Here is a 27,889-nt window from a genome sequence, read left to right as displayed (position 1 = left end):
ACAAGATGAGTGGGATGCTCAGGGGCTGTGGAGAGCATAGTGGCCCTGCCAGGGAAAGTCCAGAGGTGCCTTGGTGTGTGGTCAGCCTGCAGCCCTTCATCATCCCAACCAAGGGCAAACAGGGCCCTGGGTCCTGTCCACACACAGACCTGTCAGGGGCTTTTTTGCTACTCCTTTTTCCTTCTGAGGCTCCTTATCATGTTCCTACCAAATTGATTTCATCTACGTCACAAGGTGGATGAAGGCCCAAGAAGGATTGTATGATACACCCTCTGGGGCTTCCGGATTGGTTAAGTCCCTGGTTTATAAATGGCAACATTTGTTCACTCATTCACTCATCCATTCATCCATTCACTCATCAGTCCATCCTCCAACCAATTGTTTATCTCTCCATTCATCTATTCATCCACCCATTCACTCATCCTTCCATCCATCCCTTCCTGCACCCATCCATCATCCATTATCCATCATCCATCCATCCATTATCCATCATTCATCCACCCACTCATCCATCTATCATCTACCCACCTATCTAACCATCATCCATTCATCCATCCATCATCCATCCATCCATTATCCATCATCCAGCCATCCATCAATCCATCATCTATCCACCCATCCATCCATCTATCATCTATCAATCTATCCATCCATCATCCATCCTTCCACCCACACTTACATCCATCCATCATCCATCCACCCACTCATCCATCCATTATCTATCCATCTATCCATCCATTATCTATCCATCTATTCATCCATCCATCATCATCTATCCATCTGTCCCTCCAGCCATCACCTATCCATCTATCCCTCTAGCCATCATCCATCATCCACCCTCCTTTATTCTCCCCCTACTTCCAGAAATAATTTACTGCAGCTTCAACAAAGGACAGAGATAAAACAAAACCCTTAAAATCTGACTAAAAAAAGAAAGCTAATTAAAGAAAGAAATTAGAAATGGAATAATTATTTTTCCAGACCAAAGGAAATTATAGGACAAAATTTAGTCCTGGGTTTCCTGGCAGCAAGACAAAAATGGAGGCATGTGGCTGAGCTTTCATTTTTAATGACCCTGACCCTGAGGGGGACGCATCACTTAATCTTTAAATGAGAAGCTGACATCAATGTGTTTGGTAGCAAATTTCAGAGAAGGAGGAGAAACATTCTTTTTTTTTTTCCCAGTAAGATGCATGGGTATATTGTTGGAACCCAGTCCTGGAAGTTTTCCCAGTAAGGACCTTCAGGTGACCTCTTCAGACAGAGAGGTTCTTCTAGTGACCTTGAAGGGTTCACTCTCATGGATGATGCTGCGTGGTGGGTAGGGTGGGCAGGAAGGGTGAAGGAGAGTCACAACTCTAGGTGATGGGATAGAGAATGGGACCCTTGAAAATGCAACAAAGGAGGACTCTAAGATTAGTTTTTCTCCATTCCATCTGAAGCAAGAGAACTAAAACACATTAGAGCAAGAAATAATTCAGTTAGACTCCAAGAAGACTCTCTAAATCCTTGGAGTACCAATACTCAGATAGAGGATGTCTATCTTAGGTCATGGAGGTTGGGCTGGGCCAAAGCCTGTTGGGTCTGGACCCTCCCGGAGATCCCCCACTGACTAGGGGTCTGCCCTGTGCTTCACAGGCCTGCAGCCCCCTCTGGTCTCACGAGTGTGGGAGTTCCTACTACACCACAGGGATGTGTTCGAGAGTCAACTCCAACTTCAGGTTCTCCAAGACGGTGGCCCCAGCTCTCCAACGTAAGTAGCTTCAAATCTGCAGACCCATGCTGAGTGGCCGACTGTCATGGAAGGCTCCGAGCTCTGATCCCCCCCACCCTGCAGCTACAAAGCAGCACCTGGACTCGAGCCCCGCCCTGCCCCAGAACCTGTGGGTTACCCACAACAGAGTGTTGGTAAGAGGCCAACGAGCTGAGGTTATGAAGACAATCCTGGCAGGCAGAGAGGCTCACTGCAAACCCACTGTGAGTGAGGAAGAGGTTGCTGGGCCACCATGTAGAGCAGCAAGCCCATGCTCAGCACAATTCTGGGGACCTTGTTCACTTAGACTACAATGTGAATGGTGCCCTCTGATGTTACGCGATGCAGTTGCCTTGTAGGTGGAAGGCCAAGGAAAACAGAAATATCCCTGGTAACGGCCCCCTCTGACTGGTGTTCCTGGATATCAGGAAGTTCTGCCCAGCTTGCCCAGAGGCTCATGGAACACAAAACCTCCCACTCACTCCCCACCAGCCAAGAAAATCTGGAGAAATAGTGTTCAGACCTTGTCTCCTGCAAGCCCAGACTACTTGGCTCCAAGCCTCACTATTTCCTCTGGGCTGAAGACCGTCATCCAAGCAGCTGCTAACCCGTTTTATTGAGGGTGAAGGGATTAGCACCTCTGGCCAGGGAGGGGGGGGTGGTGGGGGACATCAGCACAGCAGGGGCTAGAAAGTGGTCCTTTTAAGGGTGAGGAGAAGGTGTCGATTCTATGCTCACAAAGTGGCCAAGGGAAAGGTGGTACTGTGGCTGGCAAGTTCGGTCACATGAGGTGTGAATGGGGAACCTCACCCCAGGCCAACAAATGACCATCTAAGCCTCCAGGAACTCCTCTGGTGGAGGCCTGCTCATCTGGCCCACCAGCAGCAGTGTGCTGGGAGCTTATCAGACACAGACCCCAGGGCACCCGCTCTGGAGGCTCTAACTCAGTAGGTCTGGGACAAGCCCCAGGGTGTGTGTACGTGGGAGTGAGTGAGTGTGTGTGTGTGTGTGTGTGTGTGTTCCCTGGAGTGTTCAGTCCTGTTTAGGAACCACAGATCTAAAGCAAAGTTCTTCCCAAGATGCTTTCAAAAAAAAAGTGAAATAGCACGAAAGAAATCAGCAGTAATAAATGCGTTCTAATAATAAAGATGGCTTAAAAATAAAAGAAACCTTGTTCCTACCACTGGATTAGGAACTCCGCCTAACTAAGGAGTTTCTGTCTCAGTCACGTCCTTGGCCGCCCGCACCACACAGCTGGTGGCAGGCATTAACCAGGCTGGAAAAGGACAAAGCTATCTGGCTATGTGAGCCCAGAAGAATTGGGCCATCACATGCTGCACACAGCATGCAGGTGGGACGAGAATGTCTACATTCAAAGCCGCCACCTTTTGTCTCTGGTGAGCACTGACTTCAACCAACTGCACCTTCATGATGCAGGAGTTACTGGAATGGTTAACACACAGAAGTCTCCTGCCATTTTGCTATAAAGTAGATTTTACAACAGTGTGAAAATTCTCCACTAGAAGTCAGCAGATACCCAATATTTCAATATGATATAATCTAATATAGTATGTATATATCATATATTGGGACATCTAATTTCAAAGCAACCCTAACTGTTCACCAATAGAAATAAGTTACTTAGATTTTAAAAGATTGTTGCATTTGTTGCGGTACCAATGTTTCTTTGATGGTTTTTAGTGTTCATTTTAACTTGGTATTAATATTATAAGAATATAGAGAAACCTTTATGCTCAGAGCAGAAATAAAGGCACAAATGCTTGACCTGACGATGTCATTGTCACATTGACAAAGTACTTTGCTTAAAAATAAATAGAGGGGCACCTGGGTGGCTCAGTTGGTTAAGCGACTGCCTTCGGCTCAGGTCATGATCCTGGAGTCCCGGGATCGAGTCCCACATCGGGCTCCCTGCTCGGCAGGGAGTCTGCTTCTCCCTCTGACCCTCCCCCCTCTCATGTGCTCTCTCTCATTCTCTCTCTCTCAAATAAATAAAATCTAAAAATAAATAAATAAATAAATAAATAAAAATTTTAAAAAAATAAGAGGATCCGCTAAGATTTCTTGGGCACTGACTTTGTGCTCAGCCCTTTAGAAGCCTCATTTCCTTGATTCCTCCTGGCAACCTTCTCCTATCACCAAGCCTGTGTTTGCAGCAGAGATAACAGGCACTGAGAGGTTAGGTGACTTGCCCAAGGTCACACAGCTAATGCCCGGCAAAGCCGGGAATCAAACGGTCTGTTGCTGGATCCCTCATCCTAAGCCATCACCCCTTACTGCTCTCCTAAAAAGTGAAGTTCATTCATTTGGGCTGAAAGCATCAGCCAGCTGATGGTAGGTTGGTCCCTGATGAAGAGCAGAGGGAGTCAGGGTGGACTTAAGCTTGGTTCAAACAGCCAGCACAGAGTGGCTGAACAGAGCCAGGAATTCCTGGGCTCATCATTCATGTTGCCCAAATAAACTCCTAGCCCAGGGAATTACATGCATGTGACAGGGTCCTTCTTCTATTGTCCCCTGGACCCACACCTGGAGAATCAGAGACTGAAAGCACCGAGTTACTGGGCAGCCATGACGGTGTCCCCACTTCCCAGGGTGCCAGACCTACATGGACATCATCATTGTCCTGGATGGTTCCAACAGCATCTACCCCTGGGTGGAGGTTCAGCACTTCCTCATCAACATCCTGAAGAAGTTCTACATCGGCCCTGGGCAGATCCAGGTGAGTGTCTCCCTCCTCCTCTGACCAGGGCTCCCCAAACCTATGGAAGACTCTGGCCTGGGCCGTGGAGGAGCATCTTTGCACGTGCTAATGAGGTGTAGGTGCAAGGGCCAGGCTCAGGCCCTGCAGCCCAGGACGCCCACCTCTGCTGGGTGCATCCAGGGACGGTTCCGAGGAGGCCCCACTTCACCGGCCAAACCCGTCTTCTGGGATAGATGCCACCTATTAAGAGAAACTTTTCCTAGAGAGAGTAAGAAGGAAGGCAGGGACGGTTGAGTGGATCCCTACTGAGTGAGGCACAGGGGAGAATTAGACACACAGATCTTGAGGGAAGACCGAGAGGGGGTGGGAGGGAGGACATAGCTACCAGCAGGTGTCCGAAACGCCACCGGGCTAAAGAGGGGGTCGATTTATTCTGTATTGTTTTGGGTGGCCAAGTGAGGACTGACATTTAGGAGGCACGAGGTGGCAGATTACAAGTCATTCTAGGAAATTATTTTGTAACAATTAGAGCTGTTAAAAAGGCAGTGGGCTTTCTCAAGAAGTAATGACTTGCCCACAACGGGAAGGTCATCTTTAGGGTCTCGTGCACGAAAGTCTGGCCTTAAAAAGGCACCAGATAAACTTGGGGCCCATCTGACAGGAAGGTTTTCTCATTCCAGTCCTACTATAGGCCCTTAAGGCTTTTTGTTTATTTTGAGGCTATTAATATTGTCTATATCTTATCAGCCTTGGCGATGAAAGATTCTCCTCCAAGTTTTCAGGAACCTTGGTTCCAGCCTTTGGTGAAAAATGCCATGGCCCTCCAGTCATTCTGCTCCTAATATTTTAGGCTTCAATCCTATGCTCAAGCAACATAATCTGTTGGGCCTTTCTTTATTTTTATTGTTTTTGTTTTTTTGTTTTAAGAGAGAGAGTGCACAAGCTGGGAGGAGCAGAGGGAAAGGGAGAGAGAGAGAGTCCCAAGTAGGCTCCACGCTAGACAAGGAGCCCGACACGGGCGGGGCTCGATCCCACCTCACAGTCTCCCCTCTGGAGAGGCGCCTTCCACCCACCCCACCAAGCCACCCATTCATTCCTGGAGCTCTGCAGAACTATGCAGAATAGCTTCCCTTCCCAGTGACTCTTCCTTGGGAAGTTCCCCCGCCCTTCGCACTCCCCAACAGTTGCAGACAGAGAGATGACTCTGGAAAGCCTCACCGCCCACAGCACAGCTTTCAGGGGTCCTTTCTCTTCCCTCACAGGTTGGAGTTGTCCAATACGGAGAAGACGTGGTGCATGAATTTCACCTCAATGACTACAGGTCTGTACGAGATGTGGTGGAAGCTGCCAGCCACATTGAGCAGAGAGGAGGAACGGAGACCCGGACGGCATTTGGCATCGAATTTGCTCGGTAAAAAAAAAAAAAAAAAAAAATGCCAATAAAATAGAAATAATGATAATTTACTTAAATCTCAGATAACTTGTCTAGTTCTACATTGCTGTGTAACAAACCTCCACAAAATTCTGTACCTTGAGACAATAATTTATTAATCCCTCCAGGTTCTAGGGTTGACTCGGCTCGGCTGGTCCATTCTCTCTGGGGCTCTCTCCTATGGGTGTAATCCGGTGTGTCAGCTGGGGCTCTTGTCATTGGAGGGGTTGACTGGACTGGACATCCAAAATGGCACACTCATGAGGCTGGCAGTTGTCTCGGGCTGTTGGCTGGGAGCTCAGTGTGGGCTGGCAACCTGAGCACCCACACGTGGCCATGTGGCTCGGTTTTCTCGTGGTGTAGCAGCCAGGCTCTGAGAGGGAGCGTCCCAAGAGAGCTTTCCAAGAGGCCCCCACAGGAACTCTGAGACTGCCTTGACCTAGCCCCCAAAGTCCCAGATATAACTTTTGCCATATTCTATTGATCCAGCAAGTCATTAAGACCGGCCCAGGTTCAAGGGGAAGAGAACTTGATTCTGCCTCTTGATGGAGGAATGGCAAGGTCACATCACAGGAGAGCATTTGGAATGGGAGGTATTGTTGCAACCAACTTTGGAAAATGCGCAGTGCCACAGAGACCCGTAAAAAAGTGGATAGGTTCCAGGAGGGCAGAATCTTCCATGGAGTCCGTGTCACAGTGGAGTGCGAGGAACATCGTTAAATGTAACTCCTAACTCCTGAGGTTGGAGACTCACAAGGCTGGCTCCTTAAAACCACACCAGTACCCACTCACCATGAAGATGAATGTTGCCTCTAGACAGCACCCTCACGGATGGCTCCGTGCTCTCCAGTGACACGGCCATTGCTCAGAACATTGTGCTCACCCCCACTGAAATCAGGAAGTGACTTTAGAAGCAATTCCCCAAGATCTTTTGCGCTGAGGCCTAAACCCCTAAGGTGACTACATCTAAGGCTAACGGATTTTAAATGTATAAATTCTACATCTACAAAGATAAGCTCTGCTATGTCCATTGAGACCACAGGCCCATTTTCGTATAATCCCACCTCACGTCAGATAAGCCAAAGTGTTTAATAGAATTTAGCAGTAACGTGATTTCATGCGGTCAAACGATGAAACTTTCTCCAACCTTATAACTCTTTATAATTAAGTTACGGCTCCACTAACATAATTCTGTTTGCTGATAAAACTTGCTCAAATGTTTTTCCTAAATGAACCTGGCTCTTACTCATCCTCACAAAGAATGGGCCATGAGCCTCCCTCCGTGTGAAGATGGCACTTACTCATCCTCAAAAGGAACGGGCCATTTTTCTGTTTTGCTGTCACTGGGATGAGTCCCTGAGCCCCCCACACGCACCCATGGAATTGCTGGGGCAACAGAGGAAGCCGGTGCCCACTGGTGATCATTTCTTCGGTGTGAACTAACTGACTCATACAGGGATGCAGCCCACCAACCCCAGGTCAATTACGAGTGTGGGACCCACTTAGTAGTTTGAACCAGTCGTGACTCATGAGCACTGCTGGGATATGCAATCTGGGCCTCAAGTGAAGTTTGAAATCTGATCTCCTCAGCCTGCCAAGTCCCAAATTACAGGGGGTGTGTCTTAAAGTAAAAGGTTTGCTCTCCTCACTCAGTTATTCACAATGCATTTTTTCCTGTGTGCACCTGCAAAAGTATGAAGATCCAGGCCATGGACTTGAGGGTTACAGAGATGGTAACCCGTGGCCCCCCCTGGCCCAGTCAGGAACTCTGAGAAGCATCAGCCTAAATCAGTGAGGATGAAAGGAGAGGATCTAAGGGAGGACTTGCTAAGAGGGGCTGGCATTTGGCTTGCCCTAAGAAGACCCCAGGATTCGATCAGGGAGAGGTGGAAAGAAGACATTCCATCCGGTCAAGGACGGAAGAGGGGGAAAGTCAAGGAATGTTTATATTTGGAGTCTTTTGACAATGGAATGGGGTTCCTGTTTGGGGGATTGGAGCCAGATTGTGAGAATGATAATGTCATGGCTAAAACAACCATGAGTGGCCATGGAGGGCTCTTAGGCTCGAGAGTGTTTTCATCAGATATGCACGTAAAGGTGAATCTGGTAGTCATGTATGGCTTGGAGGCCATGGGGACAATGATGTGATTCCACCTTAGTTCACTCCACACTTTTAATTAAGGAGAAGAAGCAGGAGGAAGGGCTCAGAAGGACAGAGGGATGACCGGGCCAGATTATGATGGGTTGATAGGCCATTGTCAGGACCCGAAAGAAATGGGAGTCAGTGCAGGTTTTGAGCAGAAAGGAGACGTGATATGGCCTACTTGTCCATAGATCATTCTGACTTCCAGAATGTGAGTTGAGATTATCAAGCTCTCACTGCTCTCAAGGAACTTATGATCTGATTTACAAGGGAACAAATCCAAGGTTTTTTACACAATAAAAAGTCACAATTTTAAATTTGATGATTCATGTCAATATTCACCCCATTGCAGATTCATACAGATATTCACACAATTCCACTATATGGAAATACGAACCTGAAAATTCTTGGCTCCCTATATAATAAAACCTGTTTCTCCCCTGCCATACTTTTTTTACATGGAGTTTTGTGCCTGGGCCTGATCCTTCAATGAGGTGATGGAAACATCTAGAATCTCCTTTGAGGGACTGGCAGGGTCAGGCTGATGCTCAAAATTTGCTGTAGTCACATCAAGTGTACCTCTGGCTTCCTTCAGTTCATAGCTCATATTAAAACTCGATGGTCTTTGGGGCGCTTGGGTGGCTTAATCAGTTAAACGTCTGTCTTCTGCTCAGGTCATGATCCCGGCGTCCCGGGATCAAGCCCCGCATTGGGCTCCCTGCTGAGCAGGGAGCCTCCTTCTTCCTCTCCCTCTGCGTGGCTGCCCATCTGCCTACTTGTATCTCTCTCTCTGTCAAATAAATAAATAAAATCTTAAAAAAAAAAACAAAAACAAAACTCAATGTTTTTTTTTAAGTCCGTCTATCCACAATATCATAGAGCTGAGAGAATGGCAGATGGTCTGTTCTCTTACCTGGGAGCTTGAAGATGCTCTGAACTAACTTTTTCCAGGCTTTGTGAATTCCTCAACATCTAAATCATGCACATCAGTTCATCAGCGTGCCGTGTCACAAGAGATACCTCTGGTGATGAGCTTTAACCTAGCATCGTGGAGCCTCAATCTGTGGGTCAGACCCAAGAGTCTCAGGGAAACATTTATTTTCAGATCCTTACTGGAAAATCCTACCTGCTGGGCCAGACTTTGGGTCCAGACCATGTCATTCCTATTCAGAACCTCACGGTCTAAAGGAGGGTTGGCCACAGAGGCACCGAGAGCCAGTGATGGTTCCAGAGCCAGGTTTCCTGCTTCTGAGATGGGCTGCCAGCTCTAAGAGTCTCTCCACAGTGTGGTGGACCAGCAAACCAGGCCCCGGCCCCTGGCTGGATGGTCCAACAGGCAGGCCAAGCACCTGCTTCAGGCACTGAAAACAAAATAAAAAGCAAGAAAGAGGAGTATTTGTCACGGAATTTGATACTTAATATTTCCTAAAATAGAATCAAAATAGTCCTCGTGGGAAAAGTCAGAACTTCGTTCAGGCTTCATTCCGTGTATTTTATGGATTAGTGTTGTTTGGGTGTTGAGTTACTCTGGCCCATCACCCTTTCAGTATGTAGGGAAGTGGTTCTCAGCATCAGTATTCATTAGATCTTTGGAAAAATACTGATGCCCAGGCCATGCCCCAGAGCTTCTGATCACATGCCCAGGTGGGGCCTGGACATCAGCATTTTTTAAAACTCCCCAGGTGATTCTAATGTACAGCTGGGTTTTTGAACCACTAACTTAGGGTGTCTAAAAGTCCCCATCTGGGGTGCCTGGGTGGCTTAGTCAGTTAAGCGTCTGCCTTTGGCTCAGGTCATGATCCCAGGGTCCTGGGATTGAGTCCCACATCAGGCTTCCTGCTCAGTGAGGAGCCTGCTTCTCCCTCTTCCTCTGCCCCTTTCCCCCCACTCGTGCATTCTCTCTCTCTCTCAAAGAAATAAATAAAATCTTTAAAAAAATAAAATTAAAATAAAATAAAGGTCTCTATCTGACCTTGAACTTTCCTCCCAAGCCCACCCTGTCCCCTTCGCTTGCCCAAAACAGCATGGTCGAGACCCTAAAGGGGTTCTTTAAAGTCGCTTTTTAAAGATGAGCAAGGGCGCCTGGGAGGTGCAGTCGGTTAAGCATCTGACTCTTGGTTTTGGCTCAGGTCCTGAATCTCAGGCTCATGAGATCAAGCTGTGGTCAGGCTCTGCCCTCAGCACGGAGTCTGCTTGAGATCCTTTCTCCCTCTCCCTGTATCCCTCACACTTGTGCTCTCTCTCTCATAAATAAATAAATCTTTAAAAAAATAAAAAAAGAACAAGCAGATACGTGACCCGTCTGAGCAGCTGGTGAATGAGTAGTGTGGGCATCTCAACCCAGCTTCTTCATTGGTTCAAGATCCAACCCTGTTGGGTTGCTCCCTCGGGGGAGGTGAGCGGGCTTGGCCCTACTTCTGTGGCTGCCCCTTGGGAGGAGCACTGGAAGCTGCCCCATCCCTACATCCTTCTTGTGACCCTACCCCCCTGTGCTATGGTTTCAGCTCAGAGGCTTTCCAGAAAGGTGGAAGGAAAGGGGCCAAGAAAGTAATGATTGTCATCACAGACGGAGAGTCCCATGACAGCCCAGACCTGGAGAAGGTGATCCAGCAAAGCGAGAGAGACAACGTGACCAGATACGCTGTGGCCGTGAGTCCTGCCCCAAGTGTCCCACACTGCGCGCCCCTAGAGGCTTAGCCATCAAACCTCTGGGGAGTCTCAGGGGCATTTTCTGGGTAGTGAACAAGCTGTCCAGGCCCTCCAATGGGCCTCTCCTTGTTTCAGCCTCTCCTAAAGAGCATCTGGGGAATTTTCCTTCAGTGCTGTCCAAGGCCATCCACAACAGTTGTGGGGGCTTGGGAGGTTTTTTCCTCCATTGCCAGGGAGATTCTGAAACCTCAGAACTCTAGGAAACACCCCCAAGCCACCCGGCCCCCAGACCCTTATCTTAGACCAGGGGGCTTCTCTGGCCCCTACAAGACAGCCTGTCTCAAACTGCAAGTGGAACCCCAAGTTCTGCTCCTGGCAGCTGAAACAGTGGCCCTGGCCACTCGGGGTCAGGGGACTCGGGCGTGTGGGGAGGTCTGTGCTACGTCCTGCTTGGTCACCCTGCCCCTGTTCCCTGGCAGGTCCTAGGCTACTACAACCGCCGGGGGATCAATCCAGAAGCTTTTCTAAACGAGATCAAATACATCGCCAGTGACCCCGATGACAAGCACTTCTTCAACGTGACCGACGAGGCAGCCCTGAAGGACATTGTTGATGCCCTGGGGGACAGGATCTTCAGCTTGGAAGGTAAGCGATACCTACCGAGAGAGGTCTACGCTTCCAGGCTCACATCAAGTGAACCCCATGGAGCGACATCCAGCCCCACAATGCGGAATGCTTTAGCAGGAGTCATCCCGTCACAATAAATGCGTGGTATTCCGTGCGGGACTGGAGGCCGTGCACCTCACAGACAGCCCCGGACGGTGGCTTTGCGACTTTCTCCTCCTTTGACCACTGACGATCCTGAAGCCTGTAGGAACCAAGTGACTTGCCAAAGCTTCCCCGGCTTGGGAAGCTAGTGTCGCCAGATTTAGCAAATATAAAATGCAGTGTTTGTGGCAGACTGATACTAAGAAGTTATCCACTGGTTGTCTGAAATTCAAATTGAACTGGGCATCCTGTATCTTATCTGGCAACCCTAGTTTGGATGCAGCTGTGCCTGCCTCCGTAGCCTGAAACGCTTAATCCCTGAGTCCAGCTGCCTCCCATTCCGCCGAAAGCACTTTGCATAGGGTTACTTCCGATTGCCTCTCTCCTTACTATTTATTATTTTTTAAGATTTTATTTATTTACTTGACAGAGGAAGCACACAAGCAGGGGGAGCAGCAGAGGGAGAGGGAGAAGCAGGCTCCCCACTGAGCAGGGAGCCCAACGCGGGGCTCGATCCTAGGACCCTGGGATCATAACCTGAGCTGAAGGCAGGCACTTACCCGACTGAGCCACCCAGGCGCCCCCCTTACCTTACTTACTATTTAAATTCCAGTTTTGTTTGCACGGCTTTCCTTTGTGCCGTGTATTGCTAGACCCGGCCCTCCCGACACTGGGCTGGGCCACATGGGAGGGTTGTAAACAGAGACAGAAAGCAGCATCCCAGAGCCTGAGCACATTGGAAAAGATGAGCTCCAGACCCACGAGGAGACAAAAGCAGCCCTTAACCACAGGATAAAGGAATAGAAAGTGTGAACCTGAGTTTTGACACTCACATAGGACTGAAATATCCAGATGAGGGTACTTCTAGAAACAGTTTCCTTGGGCGTGGAGAACATCAGCTCCAGGGCCCTGGGGGGGGGGACTCTTTGGGGAGGGGCTTTCAGCACACATGGGTTTCTTGTGCAAAGCTGTGGTGGTGACAGGTCTCCCTCCCAAGGATCGAGCCAACGTTTGGTAATCCTCCAGAGGCCCCTGGAACCAAAGCTGGTGAATAATAGGAATGAGAGAAGTGGGGAAAGAAATGGAATTTCCACTTCTTGCCAAAAATGTAGACTATTTCTTTCCATGGACTCTTCTTGTTCTTTCCCCTATTTTGACAGTCATATAGCTTACATGCTCTGTCATATAACTCGTCCCAAACCCTGTCCAGCAGTAATGGGGCTGTAAAGCCAGCAGCTGCCAGAAGGTGCCTGGTGCCCTCCTGTGCAGGCTGCCTGCCTCTGGGGCCACCCAGGAGGGCAGTGCTGCTGGACTCAGCCTTAGGGCGCCCTCTGCCTTCGCTGAAGGGGCCCCCAGGACACAGATGCTGGGGGTGGAGATGCACGTGTGTGTGGCAATAAGCGATCAGGCATGGAGCTAGATCTTTCTGTCCTTCTGTTTTAGGCACCAACAAGAACGAAACGTCCTTTGGGCTGGAAATGTCGCAGACGGGCTTTTCGTCCCACGTGGTAGAGGTGGGTCGGGGTTGGAATCGCCCTTCCGTACACTTCCCAGCTCTCTAGGTGGTCATCCCGCCTTTCCTGGGCTCTCACCCCTCTTTGTTTCTCCGGTCCCTCTGTCTCCGTCTGCCATGACTCCAAGAAGGAAGTCAAGGTCTTCAACGTGCAACAGGTTGTCTCAAGCCCTTCTCAGCAGGGAGTGGGCTACAAGTAATGAACTGTCCCCTCCCTGCCCGGGGTGCCGATGGGGGCATTTCCTCCAGGATCAAAGGTCCCAATCGGTCCACAGAGCCTTGCGTGAAAATTGGGTCAAAACCAAAGACATTGCACTAATAGTACCCTGTGCCCGAGGCGGCCTGTGAGTGCGGGGGCGTGGCCCCACGCCGATGCGGGAGGGTGTCCAGACGTGCCAGGTGGCAGAGGTCCCAGGTGGGCACGCCGTGTCACGAGCAGCATGCCGTGTCAGAGGCTCTGCATCGCAGGCCCGGAGCGTCAGGCTGTCACTCGCCCTCGGCACACCTCACCTGGTTCTGATTGGCAAGATGGGGCTGGAACCTCCCGGAATCGCCAGAGGGGCCTCGAGAGAGTCGGTGTCTGTGAGTACGTTTTTCTAAACCGTGGAGCCCCGCCTGGGAGCACTGCGTGGTGGGAGGACTGCACAGCAGGAGTCTGAGTCAGGGGGCATGCGTTGGGCAGGCAGGTGCCTAGCTGTTCTCCCCAGGCTGGCACCCCAGGAGTGTCCTTCTGCCTCCTCGTTTGCCAGAAAAGACCTATTGATCCTGCCGGCTTATACGTGACCTTCATTATCTCACCGATTCCCGCCCCCACTCCTCTGTGAGGTGAATCGGGCAGGATTCCTTGGTCCCTGTCTCCAGAGCAATAAACTGAGTCACACAAAGTCTGAGCGACCCGCTGAAGTGACATGAGTGACAAAAACACCAGTCTTACACTCTTCCTCCCCACACCAAGCAGCTGCTCCCTTAAAGCTTATGGAATCTAAGGGGGTCTGAGTCAGAAATCCCAAATCGGAGGCAGGGAGTGGGGTGGGGGGACCTGTGCACAGCAGGCAGCTTGCGGAGGGGTGGAAACCTGACTCATGATCCGCTGTTCCCGAGCTGCATCTGGACAGGCTCCTGCCCACCCGAATACAGCAGGATATAAATGGAACTGCCTGTAATTATAACACTCGTGTTATATGTGCACAGCACTGTAAACTTTTCCAGGAAATTCCTGTGCCCCATTTCACGCTCAGCACAGCCCTGCTGGGTTGGCAGGTGGGAATAATTGTCCGTTTTAGGTGGTCAGATCTGCAAATCTTTTCTGTGCCTTCTCAGTGCTGGGCCCTGTGCTGGGTCCCGGAAGGTGCAGACTCCTGCTTTGAATATGATGGTCCATGTATGCCCAGGAATCAGGGAACCTGAAGAGAAAGGGAGGTTACGACGAGGTTCAGGTATTCAAGAACGCTGAGATGAGGCCTGAAAATGACCCAAGCAGTTCAGTGTGTTGAGCGAGATGAGTCCCTGCAGGATCCACGGGCTCCCCAGCTGCACAGGGGAGACCAAGAGCTCCGAGCCTGGCCTGTTACTTAGGTCAAGGGCATGCGTTGCCCTGTGCAGATTCTCCCACGTGTCCAACTTGTTTTCATTCCCATGGTTGGAGAGACCAGGGTGCCTCTCCCCATCCTCATCCCCACCCCAGCTCTTCTAAAACCCCCAAGTCTTGTTTTCAAGTAACAGGCATCTGGAAGTTTTTATCTGATAGGACTCTTAAAGAGATGATGATTAAGTTTGAATCTGAGACTCTTTAATACTTAAAAAGAAAAAAAATCCTTCCAAATCTGAAGGCATGGAGCAACGATGGTGGGCTGTTGGCACTGCGACTGGCCATTGGGTCGCCATTTTAGGGCACAGAGGTTTCTCAGTGCCAGCCGCTGATGCCATCATAATTGGCCACAGCCGTCGTGTCCCTGGGGAGTCCAGCTCCACCGTTCTCATGGTCGGTCAGACCTCTGTGGGGATGGAGAGCAGTTGGTCCAGGCTTTTGGCTTTGCTCAGAGCGGGTCCGGAGCCCCAGTGAGTCCACGTCCTGGGCAAGCTACCAGGCTCCAACTCCCCCAAAAGTGTTCCACAGACAGCCTCAGACAGCTGCTTCCTGCAAATGTGTGGAGAGCCTTCAGCTGCCCTGGGCCTGTTTAGTTATGTCAGAGAGAAAGATCTCCAGTCCTAGGGGACGGACCCCATAGAATGTTCTCAATTAGCAGAGGAAGGGCCCAGTAGCTCATCACCTGGGCTGCTGTTGTCTACCTAGCAAGGAAACCAGCCTTCGAGTGAAAAAGGATAAAAGCAGCAAGAGGAAAGAGACTCCAGTGCCCAGGGTAGAAGAGGAGACCCCAAAATGTCACCTGGTCACCCAAAGAACCCAACGCCCCAGGTCACAGGAGCCACTGGGGAAACCCAGGGAGCTGGAGTCAACCCAGGGAACTCTAGTCTCGATTTGCAAAAAAGGGAAAAAGGATGTTCTGGAAATTACCATCAAGAAGGCCAGCTGTGGATCTCTGGTCAAATTCTAAAACAGATTTTTAAGCCAATGGCTCCATTAGCATTTGGAAATGAATGCAAAGCTCACTAATAGCTGGAGTGGCTTCTGTTGGTCCTGGCTGCCTGCTGAGGTGGTGAACTCCCTGTTGAGCTGGGTAATCAAGAAGAAGCTGCAGGAGTCGGCCAGAAAGTTTACAAAAGGGCTCCATACCTCCCAAGGCGGTGTAGACTCTCTGAGTCTCTAATGCCCACAGGCCAGGAGGGGAAGCTATAGAGGAAGGAAGGGACTACAATCATTGCCCGTTGGTGGTGGATGGAGCTGGGGTGCTCCTCTTACCTGAGGGCTCAGCCGAGGAATTTCACATGGACCTCCTACCCCACAGTCCATACGTCTCCCCAACCCCAAAAGTTTCCAGACGGAAGCAGTGTTATTAGCGTGGGTCCTGTCTACCCAAATACTTTGGTGACTCACCTGAGATGGAAAGAGACTACTTTCCTTTCACCTACACGTGATGACCCAGCAGGCCAGATGACCCAGAACAGGCCAAGGCGGGGGGAGCCTCCCACCTCCCCGGCCAGCTGCCCCTTCAGCCTGTGCCCTTCCCGCAGCGCCCCCTGGGGTTGTGGGCTAGAGAGCTAAGGCCGTTGTTGAAGCCTTCAGGCTGTAATCTTTCCTAAGAGCTTTACATCTGAACTAGTTTGGCACATTTGATTCAATCAAAAATGAAAGAAACTAATCCATAGATGATGATGTGAGGGGTTTTTAACTCCTCTACGCCCCCATAGCCCTAAACAGTGGATTCTTCCACCTGCCAGCCAGGCCAGGCAATTAGGTGTCCTCAGGTTCCACCTTGTGTGACCAGGACATGGGAGCCAAGGTCTGCCGGCTTGCTGTTTCAGATTGTTGAGAAGTGACTCCTGGTGGCAGGAATCATTTCCAGTTCATTGGGGGGGGGGGGGTGTCCTCCTAAGCCCCAGGCCCTCAGGCTATGCGTTGGTGCCCCTCACTCAACTCCTGGGCCTCGTTCCCAGGACCTCCGAGCAGAGACCACCAACACTCTGAGCAGGACTGAGCAGTCAGGTACCATGTGGCCCTTGCTCCCCACACCACCTCCTTGTCACCCTGGCTCCCGATTTCCAGCACGGTGAAGAGCTTCTTTCCACAGAAAGATTGAGGGCCTGTTTCCAGGTGTTTCCTGCCCAACCCCATCTAAACCTCCTGGCACTCGTCCCTTCCTTAGGCTCCACTTCGGGCTTATTAAAAATAATCATCTTCTGACAGAATCTGAGCATTTAGTGAAAGTATAATCCATCTTCTTAACCATGCATTTGCCTTCGGAGGGGCTCTCGGCCCTTCTACAGTCACTCTGATGATGGGCACGCAGGCACTAGGGAGCCATGGAGGAGTCTAGGGAGGAGGACAGTACTTGGGGTCCTCTAGGTGGTCTCTGCACCAGTGCGCGGAACCACCAGCAGCCACCTCCACCCGCCTATCCAAAGCCAAGAAGAATTGTTGGCGTCTGGTATCCTCATTCCATTACTGCTGGGCAAGAAGAAAGCACTGCCTGGCTATGTGGCCTCAGACAAATCATTCAACCTTTCTGAATCTCAGTCTTTGAGCAGATGTCTGAAAAATATTTGCTGGAAGTGAATCTTGAGGCTTGGAACTGGAAGTGTACATTTCGAGACTTGCTAATAAATCAAGTAAGGGTTTCTTAAAATCCTATCCTAACTCCACCCACCTCCTCTGTTGCCCGCCTCTTCCTGGGGGGGCCCCCCAACCAGGCTGCCCTGGCCTCCAATGGGGCCCTCCCCTTGGGCTGCTGTCGGGAATCATCTGCAGCGCCAACCTGACCGTGAGGTCTGCCTCTTTGACTCCGGCCTCCCTGGTGCTTTCTGGACGAACTAAAGAATGAGAAGAGCTACTATATACCGAGGCCTGATTGGCTGCCAAGCACCACGCTAAGAATTAAAAATGTTAATCCTCACAACAAAACGATTTACAGCAGCGGCGGAGACAGAGAAACAGAGAGAGAGAAAGAGCGAGGGAGAGAGAGAGAGAAGCTTGCCCAGGGTCACACAGCTAGCAGCTCTGGAGCTGGGACGGGAACCCCGATGTCTGACTCCAGGCATGCTCTAGCCACCAGGCCAGGGATTCTCAGCCTCAGCCCAGCCGACAGTTTGGGCCCCGCAGTTCTTGGCTGTGGGACTGTCCTGGGTACTATAGGCAGCAACCCTAGCCATTACCCACCAGATGCCGTACCGACCCCAACACCACCCCCCACTCTGACAACCAAAACTGGTTCCAGGTATTGCCAAATATTGCCCGGGGGCTGAGCTGCCCCCAACTCAGGAACCACTGTCTTAGACTATGCTGTTTCCAGGGCTGGGGACACACACTGGCTGGAACATGGTTGAGGTCACATGCCCAGGGAGCCTTCAGCTCAGCTGGGAAGGCAAGACTGCTGCAGGGGCTGGGGCAGAAGGCAGCTAAGAGCTGAGCTAGCAGAATCCAATGGCAGGTGCTATGCTCAAGTGAATACAGGTATAGGTTGCCTATAGGGAGGGTACGGACTTGGCCTTGACCATGCCTGCATCCTCATTTCTGCACAGGGCACCAGAAAAGTCAGCTTATGCCAAGGGTCCATGGGCAAGGCCACCCGGGCACACCCTGGCACTATGTGGTGGGAGCTCTGGTGGCCCCAGGGGGAAGGAGGCCATAAATCAGGGAGCCAGTGCCAGGCCCGGAACATGGGACAAGGCTCTTCCCTGGAATGCCCTGATGTTCGTATTCCAGCCGGGTCTGCATGCCTGGCTTCCTCTGCCAAGGCTTTGGCCCTTTGGGGGGCCCTGCCCTTCCACATTTTTTCCAAATTCAAAATGTCTAGGCTCCCTGAGCTGGGGAAAGACAGTGCCATAGCGAGGTTTGCTCCGGTGGCCTTCGCTTGCCCTCCCAGCCAGCCCTCAGCCACTGTCCTCGGCAAGGCTCTCCCCGGCAACAGACCCCTCTTGGAAGAGGGCCACCACCTGGGAGCACAAGTGTGCAGCCCCTGCCAGGGTAAAACGGTGTAAGGCGAGAGCCCGTGAGCCATCAGCCAGCCCAGTACCACCAAATCCAGAAGTCCCAGTGGAATCCCCGAGCTCCGCTGGTCGGCGTCAGTCCTCCCCAGCAGAATCCCAGCCATGTCAGTTGAGCCAGGCCTCCTCAGTACATCGTGGAGGCCTCCAGTCATCTGCAAAGCCAAAAACTCATTTTCTCCACGGAGGAAGAAGGCTGTCCTACAGTAGCAAACTTGGACTCAGCCGAAAGAGAGAGGGAGGAGAGAGAGAGGTGGAGGCCCACGCATCACTCTCCTCTTAGAGGGTGTTCCGATGGAAAACTGGAACCTGAGTCCAGGGGCTGCCCATGCATGTTTTCTCCTCTGCCCAACCTACCTCCCTGCTCCAGGTCCTAGCCCTGCCGCGACTTGCTGTGCAGCCTCGGGCAAGTCCCTTTCCCTCTCTGAAGCTTGGATGCTATTTGTCAAGTGCAGATAATGAACATCTGTCCCAGCAGCCTCTCACAAAGGGGTGGCTGGATGAGAAAGTACTCTGCAAAGAAGGGAGCATGCCCCAAGTTCAAGGAGCGCTGGCGGTGACCGTGGGCAGCGAGTCTTTGAAGCCCCGGCCCTGATCCTGGCCCGGCAGATGTCAGGCACTCCCAATCTGAGGCTCATACAGAGTTGGAGGAAAAAGCTAATTAGAAAGTGTGACATTAAACACAACCAAGCATATCAGACTCTCCAGAGACCGGCTTACTTACAGTCGTAAAAACATTCTGTCTGAACAGTCAGTTCCAGAGTATTCCAACTCTTTAAACCTTATCTAAGATCAATTGCAGTCTTTAAAGTGCCCCCCGGGGAAATGAGAAATGGAAGGTCAGCTTCAGGTTCACAGTCCTGCCCCCTCCACTGGCACCAGTGAGACCAGCACCTGGTGACCCTGCCTGCCTGTTCACTCACGGCCCTGACTGTCCCAAGGCCAGAATCACATTTTTCCATTGGCACCATCGCTTTGGAGGTGCGGGGAGATGGAGTGGTTGGGGGGACCTCAAATCCTGCCAACGAGCCAGGAGGTTCAGTGCAGGGGAGAGGTGACTTCACCAGCTAGTCCTCTCACAGCCCAAAGCTGGGGTACCACCTACCCGGGCCGGAATCGCCAAGGTCGTCCAGGAAGGTGGCCCTCCCTGCTTCCACCACCTCCTCGGACCTTCATTGTCCCTAGTCACTGCTCTTCCCTCTTCTAAATGCTTGCTGTTTGTCTTTCTGTGCCCACTAGCTCTGTGGGTTGTTTAAGGAGGCGGGGTAGTGGCCCCTCAGGGAGCCAGAGCCCCCATCTTCCCCTCCAAGCACTGCAGCACCCACTTACCCTGCAGCTAAAGACAAGCATCCTTCCTCAGAGCATGGGCTGTCACGGATGTGGCCCTGGCTTATCCATCAGTCTCATCAGAGTCACTCTGGCCCCCCATTCCATGCTCCAGACCATTAAACAGCTTCCAGTTCCTTAAAACCAAATCCTCGAGACTCTCTCCAGCCTCAGGGCCTTTGCACACTCGTCCCCTCCCTGTCCAGGTGTCCAGGTGAGCATGACGTATTCAAAATGCTTTTCCTGACTCCCATTTCAGTCTAGCCTAAACCTCCCTGTGCTATTTACTTATAGCATTTGTCACAATTTGCAACTATTATGCTTATTTGCACAGTTCTTTAGTACTCGGAGCTCTGCGAGGGCAGAGACAATGTCCCAGCACCAAGCAAGTGGCTGGGACAAAGCAGACACTGAAGAAATGAAGAAGTAAGATTTACACACAGGGAAGCAACTCAGACACCACAAAGGAATGTGGAAGGAGGCCAAGTGCAGGGGCACGGCCTCAAGGAGTGAAGGAAGGAAGGGAGAGTGACAGGAGATTTCCTACAGAGGGGGTAAGCCCACAGAGGCTGGGGCCTAGAGGTGGAGTTTATTTCTAGAGCATTCCTTTGTTTGACCCATTTTGTGCTAAGGACGGGGTGGAAGGTCCTTGGCTCATTCAGAAGTCAAGAATCCTGGCTGGAAGCCGTTAAATAATGAACACAGGAGAAGGTGCCTGAGGTGGCTGGCACATGTTTCATTGTGCAGAACCCAGATGCGGCTTCCCAGCAGGGGGCCCCCGGGGGATGTGAGCTGATGTGTGTCCCCTCCCCAATGTCAGGACGGGATTCTGCTGGGAGCCGTTGGTGCCTACGACTGGAACGGAGCCGTGCTGAAAGAGACCAGTGGCGGGAAGGTCATTCCTCTCCGAGAGTCGTACCTGAAGGAGTTCCCCGAGGAGCTCAAGAACCATGGCGCCTATCTAGGTAAGAGCCCGAGCGGACCGTGGCTGCTGGGCGGCCGGCCAGGAGGGCCCCAGTGGAACTGCCCCCACACGAGACAAGGGGCCTGTGTGTGAATATTCTGTGAATACCCAGGCACAGGGGCCATTGCCTCTTCAGCCTGGCATCCACTGCACCCAGCACCGTGCCTGGCCCACAGTAGGTTCTCGATAACCAGGCAGAATAAGTGACAAGCAATGCACCTGTACCTGAAATTCAGCTGATGCTTCTAGACGCTAGGTCAGCCATTGGTATTAAAGCTTGCTGCCTTGACTAGGGTTTGAGCACGCTGAGCTGCCTCCTAAGGCAGAGTGCAAGTATTAATGTTCACAGTCAAGGCAGAAGTCACTTCCCAGTAAGCATTCCAGAAGCAGACATTAAAGAGAACCACAGACTGTTGGCCTAATGGTGATAGGTCCCAGGTGTGAGGCCCTAAGCCACTGAACCCAGTCACCTCCAGTCCTGTAAGAACCATGAGCCTGGCCCTCCACGCTAAGGCTGCCAGGGAGGATTCCCTTCTGAAAGGGCCAAGCCAGAGCGAAGGGCGGAAGCGGGTGAACGGCCAGGGGGGTCCCATTGTCTCTGAGCCAAGTCGGCCATCTTTGAGGTCACCCATCATTAATGACTCCTTGGACCCCACTCTTCCATGAGACTGGGCCCCCCGGAGTTGGCATATCTGTCCACATGTCTGGCCTCTCCCTAATGCTCCATGTCATCCCCGCCTTTGTCCCTCAGCTCTTCAGCCACTCCCCTTGCCTGTGACACTGCCCACGCGGTGGTCACCGCATTTTCCATCCCCAGTTCTGAGACCCTGAGCTGACCACAGGACAGAATGCTGGAATCAGGACTTGCCTGGGCAATACAGAGGTGTCGGTCCCTAGAAGTCCCCCAACACTACCTGGCCCACAGATATTAAACCTAAACTGCATAGAGCGCCCCCTGTGGCCGGTGCCCTCCGAGTGCCCTGGTAAGCGGGACCCTGCCTCTGCCTTCCAGCCGTTTCTCAGCCAGTGGGGCCGACACAGGGGCACAGATAAAAATTATGACCCAAGTGGGGCCAGAGTGTGGATGCAAGCACAGAAAAGGAGGGAGAGATTGGAACCCCCACCTTGGCAAATGCCCAAACACTAGAAAAGATGTCAGAAGAAAGAAGGCCAGCGCCCACCTCACACAGATCAGTCATGATGGTTTGTGCTCCTCCCATGTGCTCAGCACTGGGCCGAAAGCGGGGGCACCAAGTAAGGGGTGGTGGAGCAGTTGCCGTGAAGCCTTAAATATCAGGGAGATAGCATCAGCGCCCAGGGCCCAAGTGAGTGGGACAGACACCGAGGGTGGTCTCGGTCCAGTGGCCAGCACACTCTGGCCCCCGCTGTGCATGAGCTGGAGCCCTATACCAGGGCTCTGAGGCAGGAAGAATCCGAATAAACCAAAACGGTCCAAGAGAAGGAGGGAGGCGTGGAAAGTGCTAGGCGGGTTCAGGAGCCAGGAGGTGGAGCGGTGAGGCTGGGGCAGAGGGGTGCAGCAGGAAGGGGAAGGCAGGTTAGAGCAGGCTGCGGCTGGAGGCCTCGAATGCCAAGGTGAGGACTTGGAGTTTGTTCATGCTAGCAGTAGGGAGATAGTGAAGGTGTCTGAGTGAGGGAGCAGCAGGATGAATCTCCCCCCTCTCTCCTGGCCCAGCAGAGCTGTCTTCCTCCTCCCAGGAGACCCTCGTAGGGTAGAGCCAGGCTGAAAATCCCTCGTGAGGCCCCACCATCTGGCCTTACCCACAGCCACAGCCTTGGATGGGGGTCCTGAAGGAATGCCTTCTCTCTTCCTCCTCCCTCTGGGGCTCATCCATGAGAGTCTGGGATCTCTGGAAGATTCCTTCCTATGTGCCCCAAAGGAGAGGGGTTTTGGAGGAAGGAGACCGGGAGGCCAGGCTCTCTGCCTCCACACAAGGAAGCTGTACAGACTTTTGGCCACTGGTCTTCCTCTGTCATCTTGTCAGGCCTTCTGGGAGGTCGGTCCAGCTTTCAGGATGGCCCTGCATGCTGGCCAAAGAACCCCATGGAAACTGAAGCCACAGCCAGCAGACTGTGGGAAGCAGGACGTTTCCCATGCTGCTTGCTGCTTTGAGAGGTGCCTGCTCCCAGGACATTCGGCCCCCACGCCCCTCCCCCCACCACTGTCCCTCCTTCTGAGGAAGCCCTGAGCCGGGGGGCTAATTGAGAACATTTTCAGTAGTGCGACAGGGGACTCAAAAGAAGGCTTGGTGGGGCGCCTGGGTGGCACAGTCGGTTAAGTGTCCGGCTCTTGATTTTGGCTCAGGTCATGATCTCAGAGTCGGGAGATCAAGTCCTGAGTGGGGCTCCATGCTGAGCATGGAGATTCTCTCTCCCCCACCCCAAAAAAAGAAAACGAAAGCAAGCAAGCAAGCAAACAAACAAGCTCAGCCGCACTCTGTAAGGCTGATCCCACCCTACCCTCATATGTTTATGGTTGGGTTAATACACAGCCCTATCAGCCCATGCAATATCCTGCTTCACTGACCTTTCAAGCCCCATTCCCCAGAACATACCTCTAAGAGTCAAAAATGTTGTGTCTGGAACCAGAGCAGCTCACCCCACTGCACCCATGCTCCCAGCCACCGAATCAACTCGTCTATGCATCCTGCAGCCACTGTGTAAGCAACCAGTGGAACCGAACCGTGGTAGCACGGTTACCGGCCCCCCCCCCCACACACGCACACACATGCACACACACACATGGCAGCAGGAGACAACCATTTGCCAGAAACAGCCCAGGAACTGCCAACAAAGGCATCTAAAAACGGGGGTCCAGTATCTGAGGCCGTCTGGCGGCAAGTGGGGCTCTAGGCTCTGCACGCTTCCTGGGTGCTGTGTGGGCATCAAGAGTCACAGCGATCAGGCAAAGCCAACCCGAGGACAAGGAGTGGGGGCCTTTCCAAAGGTTTCCATTTCCTCCTCACTTGCGTATCGTGTGTGTGGGACTGAGAGGAGGCTCGGGGCTCCTTCCTCTGAGTCTGCAAAGTTCTGGGGCTGCAGATGTCACTGGGACCCCATGTCAATGCCCAGTGGAGCAGCCCCTTACGCCTGGCAGGCAATGCTCTAATTTTCCACGAACTGCTTAGCAGCAGGTTGTAGTAATGAGGATGACACTGGCTGGTCCTTGAGAGAGACAATTGGTGGGGATCACAAACAAAGCCTGCCCAATATGTAATGAAGCCCAGCTCGGGTCCACCATCTCCCTCCTCTCTGCTCCCCTGTGCACTCGGGACTCTGGCGAAGGAGGGACATGCACTTTCTGCATCAGCAATACCTTTTAGTAGCCACCCCCCACCCCCCGCCCCTGGCTTCCTTGGTGCCCTCCAGCAGGGGGAGGAGGGGTGCATGAATTCTGCCCACCCTCCAAACCTCCCCCAGTCCTGAACCCTGCCTCTTCCAGGCCCCCCAAGTTTGTACCTAGGAATTACCACCCTGAGGGTTCACATCTGCTCAGCCTGCCCTGAATGCACTCCCTGAGGGGGCTGGCCCTCAGGCACCGCCAAGGACCTGGGGCAGAGACCAGCCTGTTTCCTCCTGTGGCAGGGTACACAGTCACGTCGGTCGTGTCCTCCAGGCAGGGGTGGGTGTACGTGGCTGGAGCACCTCGGTTCAACCACACGGGCAAAGCCATCCTGTTCACCATGCACAACAACAGGAGTCTCACCATCCACCAGGCCCTGCGGGGTGAGCAGGTATGAAAGGAGAATCTGGGGGCAGGGGCGCGCTGGGAGGGTATATGGAAAGGGCTGGGCTGCCCAGGACTCTGGAGCTCAGCAATTCCTCCCCAGACATCCTCCCTAGTTGGGGGGCGGCGGGGGGAGCTTACACCTCCTTCCTACCAGCCTTGGAGCTGGACTGTCCCTTCCCCAGAAAGCCAGGCCCTGGTCCTTTCTGCAGCAAGGCGAGCCTGGGAGAATTTGCTTGCCTCCGTTTCATGGACCTCTTGTCTCTGGTGCCTGACCTCTGCGCCTGACAGCCAGCTTCTCTGTGTTCGCATCCAGAGTTCAGGGGTAGAGGCAGCAGCTCGGCTCTGGCTTCGCAGCTCGGGCTGCAGGGGGCCCCTAGGCATCCTGAGGGACAGGCATGTTCCTCAAGCCACCTTCACACTGCCCACAGCACACCCACCCACAGCGAGGCCCCCTGGGTTCTCCAGGACGCCGCCAGCTTCTCTCCTGTTCCTGGAATGGGAACAGTACAGAATGCGACCGCCGCCAACCCCACGGCCCCGCCCGGGCTGCCGTGGGAACCACGCTGTGCTACTCAGAGTCTCGTGTCCGGTGGTCATGAATACCAGCTGCAAAGCTATGATAAGAGTCACTGGTGGGGGGAAGCCCAGAAAACGGGGTTCTGACCCAAGTCATTCCAACAGCCGAGGAAGAGGGTGGTCCTGAGGAGCCACAGAGCTTTTCCAAGGTTACATGGTGGATTCGAGGCTGGGTCAGGTTTAGAACCCAGGACTCTCTCTCTCTGCTTTATGCTACCTGCTGACCCTTGACAACCTCAAAACCAGCACGTGCAGACACACACATACACATGCACGCACCCCGCCTGGCACAGCTCAGCATCCATGGTCTCCTGGGCCTGAGCTGGGCCCTAGGCAGGCCCTTACCATCATTCCCAGCTCACCCTCAGCTCTGCAGAGCCGAGAACAGCCCTTTCTCCTGCGCCTTTTGCTGCCCTTGGCCTGTCACCTTGAGGACAAGCTCTTCACAGGGTCTAACCTAAATCCCTCTAGCTGCAGGAAGCCATCATTCCACCATTCCTCTTCCTGTCTCAAGGACACTGGCAGACCAGGGCCCTGCTCTGTCCCCCGGCCTCCATCTCGCCTTGCCCACACTCTGCCCGGGGCCGGTTCTTCTGGGAATCCAAGGCTAGACCTTGAGAGCTAGAGGGAATTTGCTGATGAATTTATGACATTTTTACTGCCCGGTTCCGCCTCCAACATCCAAATGAGAAACCGCAGTGCTGAAGGCAGCTAAATTAAGTGGATTCCAAATCACCGTGACCCACATAGCTGAGGCCACATATTTAGACAAAAGTCTCCATCCTGCCTCCCTTACTTGCTCTCTGTCTGCCTCCTAATTCCCTTACGCAGGGATAGCTCTTCCCTCGCCCACCCCTGTGTTGAGATTTCCATCTTCCTCTCTTCTGTGTTTCTATCTCACTCCTCAGTTAAAAGCTTTTAATACTTGCAGATAGATTTCTCCTGAAAACACCCTAAGCCAGGAGGCGACCGGGCGAGGGAGTGTCATGGGCTCTGGTGTCAGACTGGAGTTTCAACCCAGTTTGGCTGTGGCCAGCCTTCCGACCTTGGGCAAGCGACTCATATTCGCTGAGCTTCAGTTCATTCCCCGTAAAATGAGGACAGTGATCTCTCCTAAGGTAGCAAGAGGCTCACACAACTGAGGCTGTGAAGTGTGTCACACAGGGCTTGTCTGTGGAAAGGACTCCTTCATCCTTCCCAAGTGACCCACTGGTCCAATAAACATTTATTGTATTTATTATATTATCATCGTACCCAGGCCTGGAGGGGACACAGCAGGCCCAGTGCCCGCTCTCCATGGGGGCAACAGGTGCTGGTATGGGGCTGGGGGGGACATCAAGGAGGGGTACCCATTGCAGGCAGGGCAGGGCAGGGCGGGAGTCTAACAGGAAGTGACCTGAGGATGGTAGACATTATCAGGGAGGGAGAAGGGAAGAGGAGTGCAGACAAGAGAAAAGTGTGTACAGAGGGAAGTCTGGAACCCAGCCAGGGCCTGGGCTTTTGGAGAAATCACTGGGAATGTCCGGAGAAAGTGGTGGAGCCCAGGGGTGGGGGTGGGGGACACAGAGGCTAGTTGGGGAGGGAAGCACGTCCAACAGGTCACGCTAAAGAATTTGGACTTGCCCCGCACCCTCTCCAAGAGCAAGGGAGTGGTGTGGTCAGCTGCTAGAGGCCACTCTGGCTGCCCATGGGGGTGGACTGGAGGGTGAGGCAGGGGGTGTTTCGGCAGGTGCCTCACCTGGGGAAGAAGCAGCAGAGGAGGGAAGTAGGCAGAGTCAAGGCAAGTTTGGTGCACATCAGGCAGGGCTTGCTGGGAGTGTGCAGGTGGGAGAGGTGGCAGTGGGACCAGGGAGGACCCTCAGGTTTCAGACTGAACAAGTGGATGGCACCCTCACTGAAGTGGGGGGCACGGCACCCAAAGGGGGAGAGGAGTTCAGTGGGTGCTCAAATGCTGAAAAGAAACCATAATTCCCCTTCTAAGGTGCTAATCCTGGAGTTTTTCGTAATATTAGACATTGAAACAAGTCAAATATCCCATTAGAGGATTGATTATACACACGTGGCCCATACGTGGTTTGGAATATTACAGAACCACTAATGATCAGATTGTAAGAAAAAATATAACACATCAGGGAGACACTGCTCATGATCCATTGTTTGATTTAAAAATCAGATATAAGGAGCGCCTGGGTGGCTCAGTCGTTAAGCATCTGCCTTCAGCTCGGGTCATGATCCCAGGGTCCTGGGATCAAGTCCCTCAGCATCGGGCTCCCTGCTCAGCAGGAAGCCTGCTTCTCCCTCTCCCACTCCCCCTGCTTGTGTTCCCTCTCTCGCTGTGTCTCTCTCTGTCAAATAAATAAATAATTTTTAAAAAATCAGATATAAGCCATATATATATTACAACCCCAGATTGTAAGGGTAAAACGGTATACACACACACAAACAAGCCCCACACACCCTGGACAAAACAGACTAGACGAAAATACACTCAAACGTTCATGGGAGTTCTAGTTGGATGTTGGGACAATGGGTGACTTTTATCTTCTTCATAGCTTTTTCTGATATTGCTCATTTTTGCCGTGAGACTGTGTTGCTCACAAACAGAACCAATGACAATCAAGACAATTAACCAATGGAAAGAAAGAAGGGGGGAGGGGCGGATGACAGAAGGAGAAAAGAGGGCAGGGTGGGACCCGG

General features: G+C 52.3%; 1 protein-coding gene across 3 annotated transcripts in view; it reads left to right on the top strand.

Annotated features, from left to right (window-relative positions):
• ITGA11 (integrin subunit alpha 11) overlaps nt 1-27,889 on the top strand; it is a 111,762-nt gene that overhangs the window by 57,815 nt on the left and 26,058 nt on the right. For all 3 annotated transcript variants that reach the window (XM_034993718.1, XM_034993719.1, XM_034993720.1), the window contains exons 5-12: nt 1,639-1,753; nt 4,363-4,490; nt 5,735-5,883; nt 10,552-10,696; nt 11,176-11,341; nt 12,908-12,978; nt 20,725-20,869; nt 24,472-24,620. In XM_034993718.1, the coding sequence (XP_034849609.1) occupies nt 1,639-1,753; nt 4,363-4,490; nt 5,735-5,883; nt 10,552-10,696; nt 11,176-11,341; nt 12,908-12,978; nt 20,725-20,869; nt 24,472-24,620 (1,068 nt within the window). The remainder of the gene's footprint in view (nt 1-1,638; nt 1,754-4,362; nt 4,491-5,734; nt 5,884-10,551; nt 10,697-11,175; nt 11,342-12,907; nt 12,979-20,724; nt 20,870-24,471; nt 24,621-27,889) is intronic.

The sequence above is a fragment of the Mirounga leonina genome, unplaced genomic scaffold, assembly GCF_011800145.1.
Source record: "Mirounga leonina isolate KUSES-001 unplaced genomic scaffold, KU_Mleo_1.0 Mir_91, whole genome shotgun sequence".
NCBI lineage: Eukaryota > Metazoa > Chordata > Mammalia > Carnivora > Phocidae > Mirounga > Mirounga leonina.
The sequence above is the reverse complement of the archived record's forward strand: the minus strand, read 5'-3'. Positions and strand labels throughout refer to the sequence as shown.